At 46.7% G+C, this 20,927-nt stretch overlaps 1 protein-coding gene across 2 annotated transcripts in view; it reads left to right on the plus strand.

Moving 5' to 3' along the window:
- Positions 1-20,927, plus strand: part of LOC147606180 (putative beta-1,3-galactosyltransferase 2) — a 36,426-nt gene that overhangs the window by 6,502 nt on the left and 8,997 nt on the right. Inside the window, exons 1-3 of one of the 2 annotated variants that reach the window (XM_086792625.1) lie at positions 18,204-18,411; positions 18,553-18,655; positions 18,865-18,929. In XM_086792625.1, coding sequence (XP_086648751.1) covers positions 18,332-18,411; positions 18,553-18,655; positions 18,865-18,929 — 248 coding nt within the window. In that variant the 5' untranslated portion in view covers positions 18,204-18,331. Of the gene's footprint in view, positions 1-18,203; positions 18,412-18,552; positions 18,656-18,864; positions 18,930-20,927 lie in introns of those variants that run through there. The other variant, XM_086792624.1, reaches the window with a different exon arrangement.

The raw sequence follows: 20,927 nt of genomic DNA on the forward strand, positions 1-20,927 counted from the left end.
CATCGGAATGGTATAGAACCACCCCCATGAGGGCCAGGAAGGCCCAGGCTGAACCCACCAGCCATGGAGGGGCTGTAGGACAGTCCGAAGGCAAGAATAAGGCTATTTTCAGGAGGTTACAGCCTTCATAGGGATGTAGGGCAAGTATGGGGCAGCCCATACAGGCTGTCCAGCCCATGGATTGTGGGCAAAAGCAAGCGCCTACCTCCCCAGCTTGCTAGGGAAAATACACAGCATTTATTAGGATTTTTTTGAGCATTTAATGCTGAATTTACTCAGTCGTGGGATTTGTTTGCTGGCCGCCTGCTCTTATACTGGCCGACTGCTGCTGTAGGGTAGTATAAATAGGAGAGGTCCACAATCCCATCATTCATCTCAGTATTCACCAAGAGCTCAAGCCAATCAAGGGCTAGACAAGCCAAGGAGATTGCTAAGCAAAGGGGTGGACTTCTGAAGGTCAAGGGCAGGGATTTCCCAGCCAAGAAAGGTCAAGAATTCTGTATTTGTTTTCAGATTTACATCATTCTAATAAAGCAAATACACCATCCGTGGTGGGGGCCCTACAGAGGGTAATTGGGACCCAATACTGTGTCCTCTCCATCTCTCCATCTCTCCCTCTCTCTCTCTATTTTCTGCACTTCTCCTTTCAAGTTTGTGCGTTAATTTCCATCGCGAAAAGAGTGCTGAATTCTGAGTTTTGAAGTTACCGATCTTTCTCCGAAGCTTCCGCATATTACACTCTTCCTCCACAGGAGTGTCTCAGACCAAGAAGGATGATGGTGTATACTTGCTCTTGTGACTTCTCAATCGCGGTCGTGGATAGCGGTGCTACTGCTCACATGACACACCATCGAGATTGGCTCGAGGACTTCACTGCCAGGACAGGCGAGAGATCACTTTGGGTGATTCTTCTTCCATGCTAGTGCATGGACATGGCACCATCCCCATCTTCCGCTCCTCCGAGGACAAGAGGTACTTCTCTGACGTTCTGTACATTCCAGATTTGGCATTTAACCTTTTGTTAGTGAGTGCTCTTACAGCTCAGGGTGCAGAGGTGATCTTCTCTCATTATGAGATTACCATTCGTGATAAGGAGACTGGTAGCATCTTGGCTCAGGGAGTCCAAGATAGTGGTTTGTACAAGTTGACCGCTTTGCTTTCTTCTAGTTCTTCTTTTGCTCTTTGGCATGCTCGGTTTGGCCATTTGAGCTATCAGCTTCTACAACGAGCTTCGAAGGATGGGTTGGTTGAGGGTTTACCGACCATCAAGGTTCCATCTTCTATTTGTTCCTCTTGTTTACAAGGGAAGCAACACCGAGCCACCTTTCTGGAGGAGGCGACACCCAGATCTTCGACATCACTTGCTCTTGTTCATGCAGACTTATGTGGTCCTATGGGTACCACGTCTTTGAGTAAGGCGTTGTACATGCTCGTGATGGTGGATGACTTCTTCAGATATACTTGGGTCTTCTTTCTGAAGTCCAAGGATGAGGCTTTTCAGCACTTTTGTGATTGGAGAGTTGAGGTGGAAAAAGAGACCGGTTTCTCGGTCAAGGCTCTCAGGACCGACAGAGGGGGTGAGTTTACATCCTAGGAGTTTCAGCAATATTGCAAGGCTCATGGCATTCGGAGACAGCTTACTACAACATATACTCCATCACAGAATGGATTTGCAGAGAGGAAGAACAGGACCATTATGGAGATGGCCCGTGCTATGCTTGAGCATTCTTCATTACCTTGACGTTTTTGGGCTGAGGCGGCTTCTACTGCTGTCTACATTCAGAATAGGTCTCCTACTGTTGCTTTTCCATATAAAACTCCATATGAGGCTTTCCATGGTGAGAAGCCCTCTGTTGTTTATTTTCAAGTTGGACTCGAAGTCTCAGTGCATGACTTTTCTTGGATACAACACTGTGTCCAAGGCATATCGTCTATATGATTAGCAGGCCGACAAAGTTGTTGTGAGCCGTGATGTGGTGTTCGACGAGACTCCTACATCTTCAGAGGGGGGTGGTGAGCTTCTTCTTCCTCCGCCGCCTCCTCCTCCTCCCTGTGCTTCTGTTACACCTCCAGTAGTGGATTCTCAGTCATATGATGATGACTCTGCTCCTCCTCTAGCGAGTTCGAGAAAATCTGTGCCTGGATGGTATTTTCAGATAGTTCGTGATTCGGGGTTACGTGAGCTTCCTTTTGCTCCTCCGCCTGGTTCTCTCAGGCGATCTTCCAGAGTTTTAGGGAAACAAGTTCATGAGGGCAACATGTTTGTTAACTATGCTCGTATGTTCTCTATCATTCATGGTCCTTTTGATCCCTCTTCTGTGGACGAGGCTCTTTCACATGAGCTTTGGTGTTGTGCTATGCAAGCAGAGTTGGATGCTATTGAACGGAATGGCACTTGGATTTTGGTGCCTAGGACACTGCAGCGTAAGATGATTGGTGTGCGGTGGATCTTCAAATCAAAGTTCTGAGCTGATGGGAGCTTGGACAAGCACAAGGCGAGGTTGGTTGCCAAGGGTTATGCTCAATGCCTTGGAGTTGACTTCAATGAGACCTTCGCTCCGACGGCCCAGATGACTACCATTTGCACCATTCTTGCTCTTGCAGGACATCATAGATGGCTCGTATTCTAGATGGACGTCAAGTCGGCTTTCCTGAATGGAGAGCTTACACAGGATGTTTATGTTGATTAGCCACCGGGATTTGTTGTTCTAGGCAAACAGGATCAGGTGTACCGGCTGAAGAAAGCTTCAAAAAAGGTTTGAAGCAGGCTCCGCGGGCTTGGTACCAGCGGATTGATGAGTTCTTTTAGAAGCTCGGCTTGTACTGTTCTCATGCAGATTTGAACCTTTATATCCTCCTTGAGAGGGGGTTGATTGTTATCATTGTGGTCTATGTTGATGACCTCATCTTTACAGGTTCTTATTCAGTGAGGATCCGTTTAGTCATGGATGCTTTGGAGACAGAGTTTGAGATGACGGATCTTGGCCTTCTGCATTATTTTCTTGGCTTTGAGATTCGGTAGACCCCGAAGGGCATTTTCTTCTCTCAGTAGAAGTACACACGGGAGATTCTTGATAGATTTCAAATGACTGGATGCAAACCAGTATCTTTTGCTATGGATACTAGTGAGAAGCTTTCTCTTCTTGATGCTTCTCCAGGGATTGATCAGGGACAGTATCAGGTTCTCGTCGCCATAGCTGAAAATACCAGTATGTCGTCCAGAAATATGAACACACACTTTCCAATCAAATCTCGAAAAACACGCATCATCATGTGGTTAAATGTAGCTGGGGCGTTCGTCAAGCCAAATGACATGACCACAAATTCATAGTGGGCCCGCTCCGTACGGAAGGCTGTCTTGTGGGCCCACTCTTTAACTCGAGTTTTAAGAACACCTTCGCTCCATTCAGCCTCTCGAGAATATAATCTATCCGAGGCATCGGGAATCTACTCTTGATAGCTTATTGAGTGCATGATAATCGACACACAACCGAGAAGACCGATCTTTCTTCTTGACAAATAAGATCGGTGCTACAAATGGCGACACATTGGGACGAATGAAGCTAGATTGCAACAATTCTTGGAGTTGGCGGTCCAACTCCGATTCCATTGCCTTGGAAAGGTGATACGAAAACTTGCTCGGGGGTTCCGAGCTTGGGAGGAGGTCAATCTTGTGGTCCTCTGGTCTGGACGGGGGGAGCTGGGGAGGGAGACTGTCCCGAAGAAAAATCTTCTGGAACTTTTCATGGAGAGCCGAGTACTTCTCGGAAGCACTGGCCATCGTCTGGGCTACGTCCTTTTGCCCTCACAGAGTTAACTCCATAATATCAAAATACAAATAAAAGTGGTGGTGTCCTTTCATGTCAGATATCCAAGGGAAAAAAACCAAAGGGAGAGAAGTGCCCTTGGTTACCCCATGTTCACATGTGGCACTACTCATAGCATATATGCAATAAATCCCTCCTATAGTGGCAATGTGAACTTGTACAAGGTCGGTAGCAGATTACTCTCTGTAAGAGGGCAAGCCTAAAGCTTTGCGGAAAGCTTCAAACTTCTCTCGAGGCAACGCCTTTGTGACAGATCTGCAACATTGTCCTGTGTAGAGTAGTAAGATAATGAGATCTCCCCTGCATGTATCCTCTCCTTGACATAATGATTACGAATCTCTATGTGCTTAGTGCATGCATGAAACACTGGGTTTCATTCCACGGCTATAGCATTTTGACTGTCAGTGAGTATGGTGGTGGGTGTCTGTTGACACTCACGAAGATTAGCCATCAATCTCCTCATCCATACACAGTCTCTTGTGGTTGTAAAGGCTGCCCTATACTCAGCCTCACAAGTAGATGTTGCAACAGTGGGTTGCTTTTTGCTCAACCATGATATGCATGAATGCCCGAAAAAGAAACAATTCCCATTGGTGGATTGCCGTGTATCGTAGTCATTAGCTTAGTCTGTTAGCATGTAACTACAAGCTGCCCCCTTGGGATATACCAAAGCAATATCCAGGGAGCCTTGAAGATAGCGGAAGATCCCCTTCACTGCTTGCCAATGCTTTGTAACTGGGCTATGCATAAATTTGCTACACTGGGAAACCCCAAACTAAATATCCTGGTCTGTGTTGCGTAAGTATATGAGGCAGTCCACTGCTTGGCTATAAACACTCATATCAAAAGGCTCTCCAACATTATACATGCTCAATGTGAGCCATGGCTCCATCTGAGTAGAGATGGGCTTACAATCTTGAAACCCAAATTTATGCGACAACTTTTGAATGTACTTTGTTTGCTGTACATAAATCCTAGCATCTGTGTGCACAAATTGTATGCCCAAATAATAATGCAACAATCCCAAATCTGTCATCTCAAATGACGTTTGCAATTCACCTTTGAATGCTGATATTTTCTCCATATCATTCCTAGTTAGCTACATGTCATCCACATAAAGAATGAGCATAATCAAAGTGCCATGATCTTCTTTCACATAGAGGGTGCTCTGTGTTGGACTATTGTGAAAACCCTGTTTAGTCAAATAAGTATGTTTCTTCTCATACCAAGCTTGGGGAGCTTGCTTGAGACCATAAAGTGCTTTTCGAAGCTTGCATACTTTGTTTTCATGACCATGTGTCACAAAACCAATGTGCTGATTTACATAAACTTCTTCCTGCAAATCTCCATTGAGAAAAGCTGATTTTATGTCCAACTGGTGCACTTTCCATCCATGATGGGCCAATGCAACAACACAGCTAACTGCGGCCATACGAGAAGTAAGTGTGAAAGTCTCATCATAATCAATGTCCTTTTTCTGGGCATATCCTTTGGCCACTAGCTTGGCCTTGTACCTGTCAATGGTACCATCAAACTTTCTTTTCAACTTGTATACCCACTTTGTGCCAATGGGCTTCTTGAACAGGCAAGTCTACCAAATCCCATGTGTTGTTTTTATCGATAGAATCCATATCATTTTGCATGGCTTTTACCCAATGCTCATCCTCATGAGCCTTTTCAAATGAATGTAGCTCATCTGCATCACGAAGTGTACTCATGAAAGCAACATCTACATGTTCTCTTCCATTACTTGAACTAGCCCATGTCTTGCTACCAAGTGGAGCTGAAGGCTTCCTCTCCGGCAGGAGGATGCATACTCTCACCCGCCGTAAGCGGCAAGCTTATGAGGAGGCTCAGTACTGGGACACATATCACATGCTCATGAGCAGAGATGCTGTTGCTGCTGCTTGGAGGAGACTCAGAGAGCCCCGTCCTCCCACAGCTATTGCCGATCCTCAGACCTGGCAGACATATGCAGAGAGACTTTATGATGTGCCTGCACAGCCCCCTATACCACAGCCCACAGAGCCATGCTCCACAGTCTCCACCTTCTTCACCCCACCTATGGTTAGGAGAGCCATATGCCGACTCCAACATGGACGGGCGAAGATCATACAGGATTACAGGGAGAGCATCTCATCTATGCTATTGATACATTGGCACCATTTCTTGCTCATCTCTTCAACAGAGCTCTGTCAGAGGGGTTTCTGGCTGAGTGGACGATGCACACTATTGTGCCGATCCATAAAGCGGGAGATGTACTAGACCCCGGGAACTACAGGACCATCATGATTGGCCATATATTGGCCAAACTATACGGGGCAGTTTTGGAGGCAGAGCTGAGCACTCATGCAGAGGTTGGGGGATTGAGAGCAGCAGGCCAGACAGGCTTCCGTCGAGCCTTCTCAACCATCGACCACATTCTTACATTGAGGTGCCTGATTGATCAGGCCAAGGCACGGAGGCAACGGCTCTATTGTTGCTTTGTGGATTTCCGCAAGGCATTTGATACTGTGCCCAGAGAGCGCCTCTTTCGGCAACTACAGACACTAGGCATACCTTCAGACATGATGTGGGGCATATACAGGCTATATGAGCAGGTCTTTGGGAGAGTCCGATGCGCCCAGGAGGCTTGTTCGACACAGTTGCTAGCACCGTTGGTGTGAAGCAGGGGTGCCTGCTCTCCCCCACGCTCTTTGGGCTCTATATTGATGAGGTGGTCGATTACATCACACAGGGAGGAGGCTCTGGGGTTGAGCTATCAGGTATTACTGTCCATGTTATGCTTTATGCTGATGACATCGTCTCGGTATCCGACACGCAGGTTGGGCTTCAAAGACACCTTGTGGCTCTTGATGACTTCTGCGCACAGCAAGGGCTCACAGTGAACCTTGGGAAAACCAAGGTTATGATCTTCCACACCTCACCCGCCGCAGTCAGGAGCCACACTACTCTCACATTAGCAGGAGGGCGGGTCGAGGTGGTGAGCTCTTATGTTTACCTTGGCATCACATTTACTAGCTCAGCTGGACGCTTCTCCATGGCTCAGGCAGTCCGAGACAGAGTGACTCGGGAGTATGCAGCTCTTGCTGGCCTTGAGCGGCGTCAGTGTCATCAGGCACATTTTCAGGAACCCCGCACGAAGGGGTGGCTCTTTGATACATTAGTGACACCAGCCTTGATGTATGGAGCAGCGGTTTGGGCACCAGGGCTTGCAGCCTCCACATGGGTACAGCTGGAGAGACCACAGATCTTGATGCTCTCGAGGATGATACGCAGCAAACCATCCGTCCCACACGACATTGTTCGAGCTGAGTTTGCTGCACCACCTATGGCAGTGGAGGCATTGTTCTAGACAATCTCCTTTATATACAGGATGAGGGAGATGCCCACGGAGAGATTATCCTGCCGAGCTTTTGAGGCATCCAGAGAGCTGGCCGAGGCTGGACACACTGGATCTTGGTATGCACAGATGCTACAGTGGTTCTCACATCATGGGATAGACATTGAGCGGTTGCCACCTTTTCAGTATGATCAGTCAGCTCCACGGGGTTACCTCTCTCTCAATGAGAGGAACGGAGTGATGAGACATGACATATGGCAGCACTACATACAGGAGTACATATAGGAGACATGGACAGCACCAGAGAGCCCACTACCACCGAAGATGTTGTATTACAGAGACCACTTTATGAGCATCTCAAGGGATGGGTTTATACATCGACCGCGGTACATGGATGTATACATGCCACACAGCTCTCGCGTTGCTATTGGACAGCTACGAGTCTCATAACATCAGCTAGAGATAGAGGCTGGGAGAGCGGCACGGGTTCCCAGAGCTGAGCGGATATGCAGATTGTGCCGCAAGGAGGTGGAGACTGAGGATCACTTTGTATGTAGATGTAGAGCCCACCAGGGGGTCAGAGATAGATATGCAAGATTGTTTGAGGAGCACTCTTCACTACATCAGTTGATGGAGGCCTCGGACCAGCGGCGACAGCTTGGCAGACTACTATTAGAGCTTCATAGTTCTCGAGAGAGACTCCTCCAGACACCCGCTCCCACTAGGGGTGGGAGACAGTCCCAGCTCACAGATTTCTTCCAGAGAGCTATGCCAGTACCATGCAGCTGATGTACCACGTGGGGTGACCGCACAGAGAGCAGAGGAATTGAGAGCCAGGAGGAGACCTAGACAGACTGGACATAGAGCTTTGATAGCAGCTATCCGAATGAGACACCAGATGGAGACACAGGAGAGGCTAGCTCGCTTTCATTCAGACTCAGGGTACATGTTCACGCCATTCACAGCCTCAGCATCGGCGATGTATGATATCTTATATCCCTCTTATGGCACTGGATGGAGTTAGACATAGATCTGCATAGCATGCTTGTACTACCCCTTCAGCATATAGAGATGCATCTTGTCTTAGCACTCCATCCACATCCCCACCCCCCCTTATATTGTTTGTATATATGGGCTCCACCGATCCATGATGATTCACAGTTGTATCGAGACACATGCACACTTTTTCTTTTCTTTCTTTTCTTCCGATAACCGGAAGAAGACAGTTGTATTATTTTTTGTCTCATAGGCCGACTTTGGTCTCTCGTAGACGTTAATACATCTTTCTTTCTTTCTTTCTCCTGTAATGTATGGAGCAACCAACGAGTCACAACTCTAGCCTCTTCCGTTGTTGTTCGCTCTTGCTCCACTGTTTCCTTTACATTTCGAGGTGTAATGAGCTCATTTATGGGCTGATTTTGAGCACCCAAATGCTGTCCATTAGGTAAAGTTGATGGCTGATCTGTTGTGCCATCAATTCCAAATAGGAGAAGTCCTCCAAACACGTTAAGTGGGCCTGAAGGTGGCTGTCCAAAAAATTCAGACGATGGCTGGTCTGAATTTTCAGCAAACACGTCTCTGCTGTGTCCATAATCCTTTGTGTGGAAAGATTAAAGAGACGGTAGCCTTTACTGCCACTATTGTAGCCCACAAATATGCACTTAGTGGCTTTGTCATCAAGCTTACCTCGCAATTGCTGAGGTACATGTGCATAAGCAATATATCCAAAAACTCTGAAGTGATCAACTTTAGGTTTCCTTTCGTGCCAAGCCTCTTATAGTTTTCAATGCTTTGGTAGGACATCTATTCAACACATGTGTAGCACACATGATTGCCTCCATCCAGAATTTGTGAGCCAAGCCTTTGCCTTTAACCATGCATCTAGCCATTTCCATCAATGACCTGTTCTTTCTCTCAGCAACACCATGCAAGCCTTTACCTTTAACCATGCATCTAGCCATTTCCATCAATGACCTGTTCTTTCTCTTAGCAACACCATTTTGCTAAGGAGAATATGGCATCATGCATTGATGCTTTATGCCCTTTTCTACCATAAAAGCTTTGAAAGCAATGGACATGTATTTCACCCCTCGATCTATACGGAGGGTCTGCACTTTGCAACTTGCTTGATTTTTAGCTTGTGCCACAAAACGCTGAAAACATGCAAATACATTAAACCCAAGCAAATTTGTAGTAGTCATCGGTAAAGGTCACAAAGTATAGATGCTTTCCAATAGATGCTGTCCGCATAGGACCACACACATCATTGTGCACAAGCCGTAATTTCCGGACAGCCCTTGTTGATCCATCTTTTGGGAATGCATTTCTGTGCATCTTACCCAATATGCACCCTTCACATACATGTTTTGGTGGTAGTTCAACATGAGGCATGTCCTGTACCATTTGATGCCTTTGCAATAGCATATCAGACTACCATAATTCACATGCCCAAACTTGGCATGCCACAATTCTGCCTCTTGCATGGCAGGTATAAGAGTGGTAACCACATGAGCATCATGGTTTCTCCTGTCAAACCTGTCAAGCTTATATAACCCATGGTACAATGTGTCGGAAGTGACCAATGCATAGCCACCTTCACGGTCTTTCACTGTGCACCTGTCGTTCTCAAAGTTTAGTGCATATTCTCTTTTAGCAAAAGAGGAGACAGACAGCAAGTTATTCTTAATCCTTGGCACATACAATATATCTGGAAGACATAAGTTTGCACCATCTGCTGTTGTGCGGGTCACCTCACCAACACCCTGAACTGGATAATTGTTTGCACATGTTACCCGTTTGCCTTTAGGGGCAGCCATAAGCTTCTTAAACAAATTCCTCTGTGAGGTAATGTGTTTAGAAGTACCGCTATCAAAGTACCATGTGTCGTGCCTTTCATTGACACTGAGAGACATATGCTCTAATGATGCACCGTAACTGCAAGTAAGAAAAGTCCATTTATCCTGCACAAGATTTACTGATGCATCATCTTTCGCTGCAGGTAATGAAGAAGAATCTACAGCCATGCCGCTTTCCTTTTTCTTCTCCTTTGCAAGCCGCTTTCTGCACTCATTCAAATAGTGACCTAGCTTTTTGTAGTAGTGACATTTTCCCTTTTTCTTGGACTTGCTTGCATCATTTTTAGCCTTTTGTGAAGGCTGTTCTAAATCAGCCGTTGGCTGAAAATTGCTTTTGGCTTTTCCCTTGCCCTTCCCTTGTGCAACAAAAGCCCCATCATTGCCATGCATGACGGAAGATTTGTTCTTCCAGTTTTTCTCCTCCTGAAGTAACAAGCCAACCAACTCTTCAAACAAGATCGGTTCTGGGTTTCCCCGCATATATAGAGTGAGCGATGTGTGGAAGTTCAAATAAGTTTCTGCTAGTGATGATAGTGTCTTGGAAACCAACTCCTTTTCAGAAATGACCTCATCAATATTGAGCAATAGCCCCTAAAGATCCTGGATCTTCGTAAGATGATCAGCCATACTATCACCATCATTCACGTGCAAGTTCTCAAGTTCTTTCTTGAGATATGCAACCCTAGTCTCATTCTTTGCCTGATACATGGTTTCAAGTACATCCCAAGCTCGCCGTGAGGTCTTGCAAGACCGGATATGCAGTATGATTGATCGCTTTACTGACAAAGCAATCGAAGCCATCGCTTGGGCATCACGAGTATCCCATCTCTTCTGCTCCTGTGAGGGAGGAGTAGGTACTGCACTTTGTTGAGCACCATGGCTAGGTGTGTTAGGTGCTATGTTAGCAAGGCGTGCATCTTCACCCGATACATAACCCCATAAACCTTTGGCCACAAGAAGGTTTTGGACGACCATGAAACTCCAGAGGGAGGGAGTAGTTATTGCTATCCAATTTGTCCTCTTGGAACAAAACCCCGAATATATTGGTTGTATTCCCAGCCATAATGTTGAAATCTCTTTACCAAGAGATATGCAAACACGTGCAACCAAGTATGCTCTAAACAACACCTACTACAGGTGAAATCCCAATGCACCGGAGTGCAATGCCAAGCAACCACAAGGTCCTCTCCCAAATACAAGGCTGCAAATAAAGTTTGTAGTGTCCTGACGACACATACAATGCAAATCTTTGCACAATCACTGCATAAATTTGCAAACAAGGCTTGCAATGTGAAAAGCTCCAAATTTTTGTGCACCAATGGGTTGTTTTATGTGTCAATTGCACGTAAATCACAAAAGCCCCAAAAATCTGTGTACCAATGAGCTTTAATTGTGCGATTAAGCACTGATTTTAGGAAAGCCCCAAATTTATGTGTCCTGTAACTTGAATTTTGCATTGAAGCATGTGATTCACAAAACCCCCAAATTTTCACTGAATTCTGCACCAAATCTTGCCCTGTACTGCTGCTTGCACCTGTATTTTGCAATTAAGCAAGTAATTCACAAAAGCCCCATGAAATGAACCCAAAATCAAGTACCTGAATGGTTGGAACTAGATTTGCGTTTGCAGAGGTGAGCAATTGTGTTGAGAGGGACTAGATTTTCGGAATGGGGCTCTGTTGGACAGAAGTGTCTCCAGGAAGTTGCAAATTCCGTCGAGTGCCACGTAAGGCACAAAGTGGGCGGAGGTGGTGCTCTACGCACTAGTGCCGCCGGGTTTGGAGGTGGAAAGGGGTGGGCCAATTAGGGGCGGTGAAAGCACTGCAGGGCAGAATAGTCCAGTCATCGGAAGAAGCCGGGGGGCAAGCGTCGGACAGAATGGTGCGGCAAGCACCGGAAAGACTGCTGCTGCCGCAGTCGGACGGTGCTAGCTTGTGCGGCAGGGAGAAGTGGCTCTGATACCACTATTGGCCTAGGGCTTTTCACAGATTAGGGTTAGGGTTCCGGTTCCACACAAATAGAACTAGCAGCAACAAGCTGTCAAAATACGCAGCGGAAATGATAACCAAATCTGAGACCACAAGAGCAAGTAGAGTGCAGAAAATAGACAGCACAAGAGAAGGAGAGAGATAGGCGTATAACTCTTCTCTATACACAAGATCCCGAGAAAAACTGAATGAATACAATGTGGGGACTATGGGGCCTATTTATATGGCCCCATGAGTACAGTTGGCCAGTGCATCATGCCCCACCAGCCCTCACGGCTGGGCACAGCCAGTCGGCCAGCAGAGAAAAAACCCACGACTCCTTCTGATCAAGTCGGCCAGCTCCAGGTGAACGAGAGTGTAGTCGGCCAGCATCAGAAGCTCCTACCAGCCTGTGGGGCAGCCACCCACACAATGGAAAAATGGAAAAAAAATACAGGGAGTGAGAAAAAATGATAAAACACCTATACAGGGCGGGCACACCCACAACAGAGGCCCTGGTGTCTGATAAAGACAGGAGATGACTTCCAACACCCCCTCTCAGCTCTCTTGGTTGTGAAATCAACCCAAGGGAGCTGGAGTGCCGCTTGAGCGTAGCCTGAGGTAGAGACTTCATGAAGAGGTCCACCGCATTGTCCTCCGTCGAACAATAAAGGAGCAAGATGTCACCAGCCAAGATCTTCTCACATACAAAGTGATACTGTATCTCTATGTGCTTGGTCCGGGCATGGAAGACCGGGTTCGGAGCAATAGCTATACAACTCTGGTTATCGCACTGGATGACTGTGGGCTCCTTCTGTGGAAACCCAATCTTGCCTAGCAGCCTCCGCGCGCCACCACACAACCTCGCAAGCAGCACCACAAGCAGCCTGATACTCTGCCTCTGTCGAAGATAGGGCAATAGTTGGCTGCCTCTTACTGCTCCTGAGCCGAGGGTAAAACTGTATCCTGAAGTAGATCTCCTCATGTCTGAATCTCCTCCTCAATCTGAGTCACTCCAACCTTGGAGTTTGACTCCATCCCCTCCTGTGTAAAAGAGTCCTAGATCCTTTGTACTCTGTAGATATCGCAAGATACGCAATTCTGCGTCCCAATGAGACTTCAATGGCATCTGCATAAAAGAGCTCAACAGCCCCACGGAGAAGCTCAAGTCCAATCTGGTGTTCAACAACCAGATCAATGAACCAACCAACTTTCGATACTGCGAGGCATCAACTGGCTCACAAGGATCATTAACGGTTAACTTTGTGTTTGGGTCCATCGGTAAAGTAATAGGCTTGCAGTTCTCCATCCCAAAGGCCTCAAGCAACTCATGAACATACCGCTGCTGAGAGACAAAAACCCCCCTCTGGGTCTGCCAGATCTCCAATCCCAAGAAGTGGAGTAAGCCTAAGTCAGTCGTCTCAAACTCCTTTGACAAGGCAGCCTTCGTCACGCCAATGTGCTCCACATGACCACCAGTGAGAATGAGATCATCCACATAAAGGATGATAATCGTAACCATGCCGCGTTCTCGAAAGAGATACAAGTTAGGATCTGTAACTGATCTCTGAAATCCAGTTGGAACAAAGAAGGAATCAATCTTCTGATTACAAGCCCTGGGAGCTTGCTTAAGACCATACAAGGCCTTACGTAATCTGTAAACCATCCCTTCTGGTCCTGGAACAACAAAGCCTGGAGGCTGCTCAACATACACCTCCTCCTCTGCAGGTCACCATTAAGGAACGTAGATTTTACATCCATTTGATACACGGGCCACCTCTGAGAAGAAGCAAGGGCAAGAACGGTCCGAATCGTGGACATCCGTGCTGTCGGTGCAAAGGTATCCTCGTAGTCGAAGCTTGGCCGCCGCTGAGCATAACCTTTAGCCACAAGTCTGGCTTTGTGTTTGTCCACCGACCCATCTGACGCATATTTGGTCTTAAAGACCCATTTGGCACCAATGACTGACCGTTTCAACGGCCTCAGTCATGTGTTGTTCTTCTCGATGGCATCAAGTTCCACCTGCATGGCTTTCCTCCAAGTATCTTGTGAGAGGGCTTCCTTGACAGAAGTGGGCTCCTTGTCCCGCATAATACGAGACATCAGAGCATAGTTTACCTGAAGAAGCTCCGCTGTATTGCTTTTGTCTCGGACTCTGTGTGATCTTCGAGGGCCGTCCTCTATGGTCCACTCGGAGGGTAACTCCGTGACACCTGACTCCCTAAGGGTGTCCAACAACCACCTAGGTACTCGAACACATCGTGGAGCCTCCTGTTGTTGCGGGGGCTCTACTCCAGCTGCGGGCTCAACCTCCTGTTCTGACTGAGGTTGATCAACTGGAGCAATGGTCTGGGAATCATCATCAGACTCTTCTGGATCTCCAAGAAGTGGCGTCTCCTCGACAGTGGATACTGGAACATGCTCATCAAAGACCACATCCCGGCTGACAACAATCTCGTTCCTGTCTAGATCATACAATCTGTATCCCTTGGAAAGAGAATTATATCCCACAAATATAAGCTTGCGGGACTTGGAGTCAAGCTTCCCCCTCTGCTTCTTTGGAATATGTACATACGCATCACTCCCAAAAACACGGAAGTGTGAGACATCAGGCTTCCTGCCAAAGTATGCCTCAAACTGTTAGGTACTGAAGTCGTTGGAGATCGGTTGAGGGTATGGACAGCCGTTGCCACAGCGGTTGATGAAAACCTAGAGCAGGGACATAAAGAACACGGGAAGCATGCTTGCCCCCCTTGCCGTCGGGAATAATCTCCATCCAGCCCTCACTGTGTATCGGAATAGTGGAGTTGTCGCCAATAAAGATGCGACCTGAGTGCCGTTTTAGATCCAAAAAGAAGTCACGGGACGGAGTCATGTGCCTGGAAGCACCATTGTCAAGAATCCATTCTCGGGTTATCCTTCGCGGTGAAGCCAACTGCCTCCTCGCTCGAAGACGATGAAGCATCGGAGTCCATCATCTCTAAGTGCACAAATGCAGGAGTCTTTGCAGCTGAGGCTGAAGAATCAGCACTCTTCCCAGTCCGCTTAGGACACTTCCTCCTATAGTGGCCTTTCTCGCCACAATCATTGTAGGATCGTTCGGCCTTCAATTTTTCTCATTCTGAGTCAGGCTTCTTCTTAGAAGACTTCTCCGGCGAAGCCTTCCCTTTGCCCTTGTTGTTGATCCGGCCTTTCGACTGTTGGCCAGTTAAGGCCTCCAAACCTCCGCCGTGAGGAGGGTTCGTGAAACGTTCCTCCTGGTCCAAGACCATGGGCACAAGCTCCTCCCAGGTAATGGTGCTGAGCCTGCCACTCGTAATCAAAGAGGAGTAGAAAGCGGAATACTGAGCATACAAGTGGGACAGCAAAGTAATGGCCATGTCTTCAGATGATATCTCCTTCCCAGCCTGGAGGACTTCTTGCTGAAGGGCCTGCAGCTTGTTAATGTGCTCCCGCATTGTCGATGACTTTGCTGGGTTCATAACCCGCATCTGCACTTCCAAGGAGATCCTCTTCATGGGTGATACCCTGTTATAAAGAGAAGCCAAGTGTTGCCATATGCCCCTGGCCAGCGTCATGTGCTTTACGTGATTGATTACTTGTGGTGTGCAATTGAGGAAAATAAATGACCGGACCCTGGCGTTTACACGATCCCACATCTGTGCCTATGCCTCTCGGTCCTTCTTCATCGACAGTAACTCCCCTTCCTTTGCTTCCGGCCGTGGAACCCCGATGCTGATGAAATCAGCAAGGTCATATGACTCCAGTACAGACTCCATCATAACCTTCCACAGATGCCGTAATTGTTCCCGTCCAACTGGCGGTCCACTGGGAACGTGGGGAGAGTCGGGATCTTCACATGCTTCTCAGCCATCTCTAACAAATCTGCCATCACAGGGATGTAACTGAAAAGGGTGGGTGGGTGGGAAAAAAAACTTTAAACCTGCAAGTGGCTGTCCAGCAGCTTAGCCCGCCTTCCTCTTGCAATTTCTCTTCCCGAACAGTCCAAACAGTCCACCAATCAGCAACGTAACTATCCCCCTCTTGCTTAGAAAACTCCCAAGATCTTTCAAGAGCCTAGGGCTTTGATACCATGCCAAAATACGCAGCGGAAATGATAACCAAATCTGAGACCACAAGAGCAAGTAGAGTGCATAAAATAGACAGCACAAGAGAAGGAGAGAGATAGGTGTATAACTCTTCTCTATACACAAGATCCCGAGAAAAGCTGAATGAATGCAATGTGGGGGCTATGGGGCCTATTTATATGGCCCCATGAGTGCAGTTGGCCAGCGCATCATGCCCCACCAGCCCTCACGACTGGGCACAGCCAGTCGGCCAGCAGAGAAAAAACCCACGACTCCTTCTGATCAAGTCGGCCAGCTTTAGGTGAACAAGAGTGCAGTCGGCCAGCATCAGAAGCTCCTGCCAGCCTGTGGCAGCCACCCACACCATGGAAAAATGGGGAAAAAATATGGGGAGTGAGGAAAAATGATAAAACACCTATACAGGGCGGGCACACCCACAATAGAGGCCCTGGTGTTTGATAAAGACAGGAGATGACTTCTAACACAAGCAAGTATCACACAATAGATTGCATTGGAATGAGTGCAGTTGAAGAGTCGACTCCATAATATCAAAATACAAATAAAAGTGGTGGTGTCCTTTCACACCAGATATCCAAGAGGAAAGTGCCCTTGGTTAGCCCATTTTCACATGTGGCACTACTTTCACATGTGGCACTACTCGTAGCATATATGCCAATAAAATGTTTATGGAGCACCAAGATATTTATGCGTTTGACTCATTCTCATCTTATGTTCTATACTTGAGCTCACCTCTCCTTCTAGGTCTGTCATCAGAATACCACCACGGAGTGCATGTGGTAGAGTGAACTTGAGCCCAGGTGTGTGGTCACAGTACCAACACGGAGTGCATGTGGTAGAGTGAACTTGAGCCCACCTTTCCTCCAAAGTGTCTGCTCTGAGTACCAGTACTGACATGAAGTGCATGTGGTAGTGGGCATGACTTGTTGTTGGCAGGGGACTTATGTCTACGCCAAGGGTCATGTGGACTAATATCTCATGGTAGGGGACTATGTCTGCGCTAATTGTGATCTTATCTTGGATTCACTCATGGAAGGGTGGTAGCCTGGTGAGTGAAATCTCATGGAAGGGGAAACCTGGCGATAAACACTCATGGAAGAGTGGTAGCCTTGGTGAGTGAAACCTTGGCGAGCATGTTTAGTTTCATGGAACGGTTGTTGCCCTGGTGAACCATATGGACATGTGAAGCATGTTTGGCTCGGGCATGCGTATGGATCATAGGAGTGGTGCTCTTATGAAGTCCAATGGCATGGCAAGATGTTTTGTGGCTATGTATTCTAATTATTTTCTTTTTGTAGGTACTCATACCTACTTATGGATTTATGAATATTTGGGACACAGTTGGCTCTTGGTCGTGTGTCTGAGTTGTCGACTCGGCTTATGGATTTATGGATCTTTGGGTCTGTGTCTGATTATTATTAGAGTTGTTGACTTGGGATATGATTAAAGTTTGTTTCTCGATACGGTTGGCTCTTGTGCCCATATTTGGCTTTGGATCAAAGCATTAAATGCTTATTTTCATTAGTTGTGGGCGTTAAATACAACAGCATATGTTCACCGACTAGCAGCATATGTGACTATATAAGTAGTCCCACACTCATTTCACAGAAGTTCATCAAGCAGTTAGTGAGCATGTGTGCCTAAAAGCCTTCGGGTTTTTCTAGAGCATACAAATCAGCCTTCAAGCACCCCATGCTTCATCCCCTAGGCAGCATGGAAGATCCTCTCATCTTTAGCTAGCATATGTGCATATCCTCAACAGATGTGGACTTGCATAAGTGGCTTCATAGAGTCTGCTACAGTGCTTTTGGGTCAGCATATGGTTCAATCAACGTTCGGTCTTCCAAGTCCTTGTGTTTGGTAGTCCACAAGTTCTCCAAAGTATTACAAGCAAATACTCCTGCTTGCTGGGGGGCGTGGGGGGTGGGGTGCGCTTTCGTGGGTCCCAATCCGGTGTCGACTCTCATCCTCTCTCTCAACTCTTTTCTCTTAAGTAAAATGGACTGAATAAACTCACAGGTTTGAAGAAGGCTTTGCTACATCACTGCGTGTCACAATGGTCGACCTATTGCATGCTACAGCCACAGTTGGCTTGCTCTATGACTTGCTCCAAAAGGGTGTGAGCAGCTGTTCATGCTGCTGACCCACCCCTGTATGCTGCCCGACCTGCCTGCAAGACTGCCTGACTGCTGTCAGGGCTTGTGGCCGGCTACCTTACTCTACCTGTTTGGGTATGGATCAGATTCTAGATGAACTTAATGGGATTGTTGCTCACTTGATAAACAGTAAACACCACATCTTTGCTAAGTTCTGGTACAAATTCAACCTTAAGATTATTTAAAGTGTTATTTGTTTGCTTTGTTATCTGTCCTCCATGATTGCCCCATTGCAAATATTCTATCGAGTTCTTGTAGGCTTTGCAAATCGGGTAACTTTGATGTGTTTGTTCTGCAGGATTTGGATTTCTTCTGAACCTCAAGAATCTGGGCATAATGAAAGGAAAGCTACACATGAAGAAGAACTTCGACTTGTTGCAGAAAACTGTGATTCAAAACATGTATGTTGGAGTCTTGATGTAGGGTTTTGTGAAAGAGAGGGGGGCCTTGGGGGAGGGGGGGGGCGTGGGTGGGTTGGCGAGAGGATGATATGTCCAAAAGTATATCCATCATGCACGATGGCATGTAACGAAACAGAACAAAAATCTGCATACTAAGAGAAAGAAAGGCCTATTTTGCTCATGTCTGTTCTTTTTGTTTTTTTGACCAGAGAGAAGCATCTATTCCAGGGAAGGATCTTTTGAATGAAGTATCTAGGACGCATGAAGCTATTAAGTGAGTAATCTGTCACACTTTGACATGGAGTTACCTTCTAGAAGCATCACCTTTTTCTTCATTTTTGGCTTGCAAGTATTTGTATTTCTGATGTTTGGCCTGCTCCAGAATGGGACATTTTAGGCTGGGTTAAGGCTAGTTATAGAGTCTAGCTGGATTGCAAAGCTTGAATGCTTGCACCACAATGACTGTTCAATGGATATAGCATTATTGTGTTATCCTTCAAAGTGTGCTCTCATCTTTCCATTGGCTCCTCCATTGATCCTGTGTTTTATTATAGCAATGCAAGCATAACAAGGTTTTTCACATATTCAAGCTAATAGATTAAACATGCTTCAATTGATTTTAAGAGCAAGGAAATTGAGTAGTGCCAAAGTCAACAATACCTTTCTTTACATGTTAACAAATTCAGGAAAAGGGAAATAAAAGTAGGGTTTGTGAGATGAAACCTCATTTTATTGACATGCAGCGCTTTGTGGTAAAGATCAAATCATAGATAAATATAAAAATTTAAGACAGATCACACAATTGTGGCCATGGGTTTACTCTTTGGTGATGTTTTCAAGTACATACTAAGCTAGTCGTCACTTATTTCAGAGGTGAGAGAAGTGCAGTTAAACCTCTCACACCCCTAATGAACCTTATCAGTAATTTGACCCATCCTTCTAATTTACCCATAGCTTATATACATTGTAACACATTTATTGAAACTACTTTCCTATAGAAGTTGAGGTGCTTGGAAGTTTTGTGCAACCCCCATCATACCCATACTTGATTTAGCAAACGTCGTAAAATATAAGATTGCATGTACATCCTCCAAAAGGTTTGAATCAAGGCCTCTTCAATCAAGGGCATCATTTTCTCTTGGTTTAATATTTGCTTCTAAGTTTTCCACCCCGGAAAGGATTCTTCATTAACAGAAGAAAGACGTCCGGTCAAGAGTAAACTACAACCCTCTCAAGAGGTAATGATACAAGGTAGCAAAAAGAGGGAAGGCTACAGTAGAGGGGTTCATGTAATGCCATACTACTCTAGAGGCCCCTCAAGCACGATAAAGGGTCCTGGCTCCAATCGTGTAAGAAGGAAGGCCGACGTTGCATCTGCTCTCAGTCATCTGTTAGACGTTCAAGTGGATGGTCTCCTCTGATGGGGTGATGTTGCTCTCGATGATCTCACTGCAAGTCAAAAGTTTTGCGGGGTCCAAGGTGCCACTGGGGCTGTGGTGGCGGAAAACCAAAAATGGGTGAGCTGAAGCACAATGCTTGCATAAGTCTCCTTATGGAAAAGTGCAAGGCCCACCACTGCAACCCATGTGATGGTCCTCCAAGTGATGATCTGATTGGTGTAAAGAGCCGAAGTAATCAGGCAGAGAATCCGCCACCAAATCTTTTGCATCTATGAACAATCCCAAAGGCGATGTTGGTACTCTTACAGATGGTCGGGTGGTCTGTGATTGCGATCTAGGTGTCCACTGTGAGGCTTGTGTTGGCTACCAACCAAAGGAAGAGAGTGACCTTCTCCAGAAGTCGTCGAGGAAGGTGGGACGAATACCGTGAGAAGCTGCGGCAAGCGTGCCTGTGGTGCTTCAGCAGGGCTAAGAAATCTTGCTAGTGCCACTCCTCAGGATTCCATTGGAGCCGAGCCAAGGGGTGGTTCTCCCGAAGTCACAAGTGCCATGAAGTTTCGTCGACGGGCGACCTCAAGAGGGGATGGGTGTCCATCATGAAAACAACTAGGGGCAACCCTCCTTGATGTCAAAGATCGCGAGGGGAATGTCGTGCCGAGAAAAGATCGCCATCCAGGTTGCAAAGGAGGGGGGGGGGGGATGGGGATGGGGAGGTCAAGGGTCATTCGTGGAGATAGAGGTTGCAGAGTCAAGACCCCAAGGGCTAGAGACACAAGGCCGACATGGATTCAGCCTCTCCCAGGAGTGGTGATCTGATGGCAGGTCGGATTCAGTTTGGCCACAAGTCTTTCTGGTCCCAATAATGTTGTAAA

This window comes from Cibotium barometz, chromosome 58 (assembly GCF_041138505.1).
Source record: "Cibotium barometz isolate CiBa-2024 chromosome 58, ASM4113850v1, whole genome shotgun sequence".
In the NCBI taxonomy this organism is placed as follows: domain Eukaryota; kingdom Viridiplantae; phylum Streptophyta; class Polypodiopsida; order Cyatheales; family Cibotiaceae; genus Cibotium; species Cibotium barometz.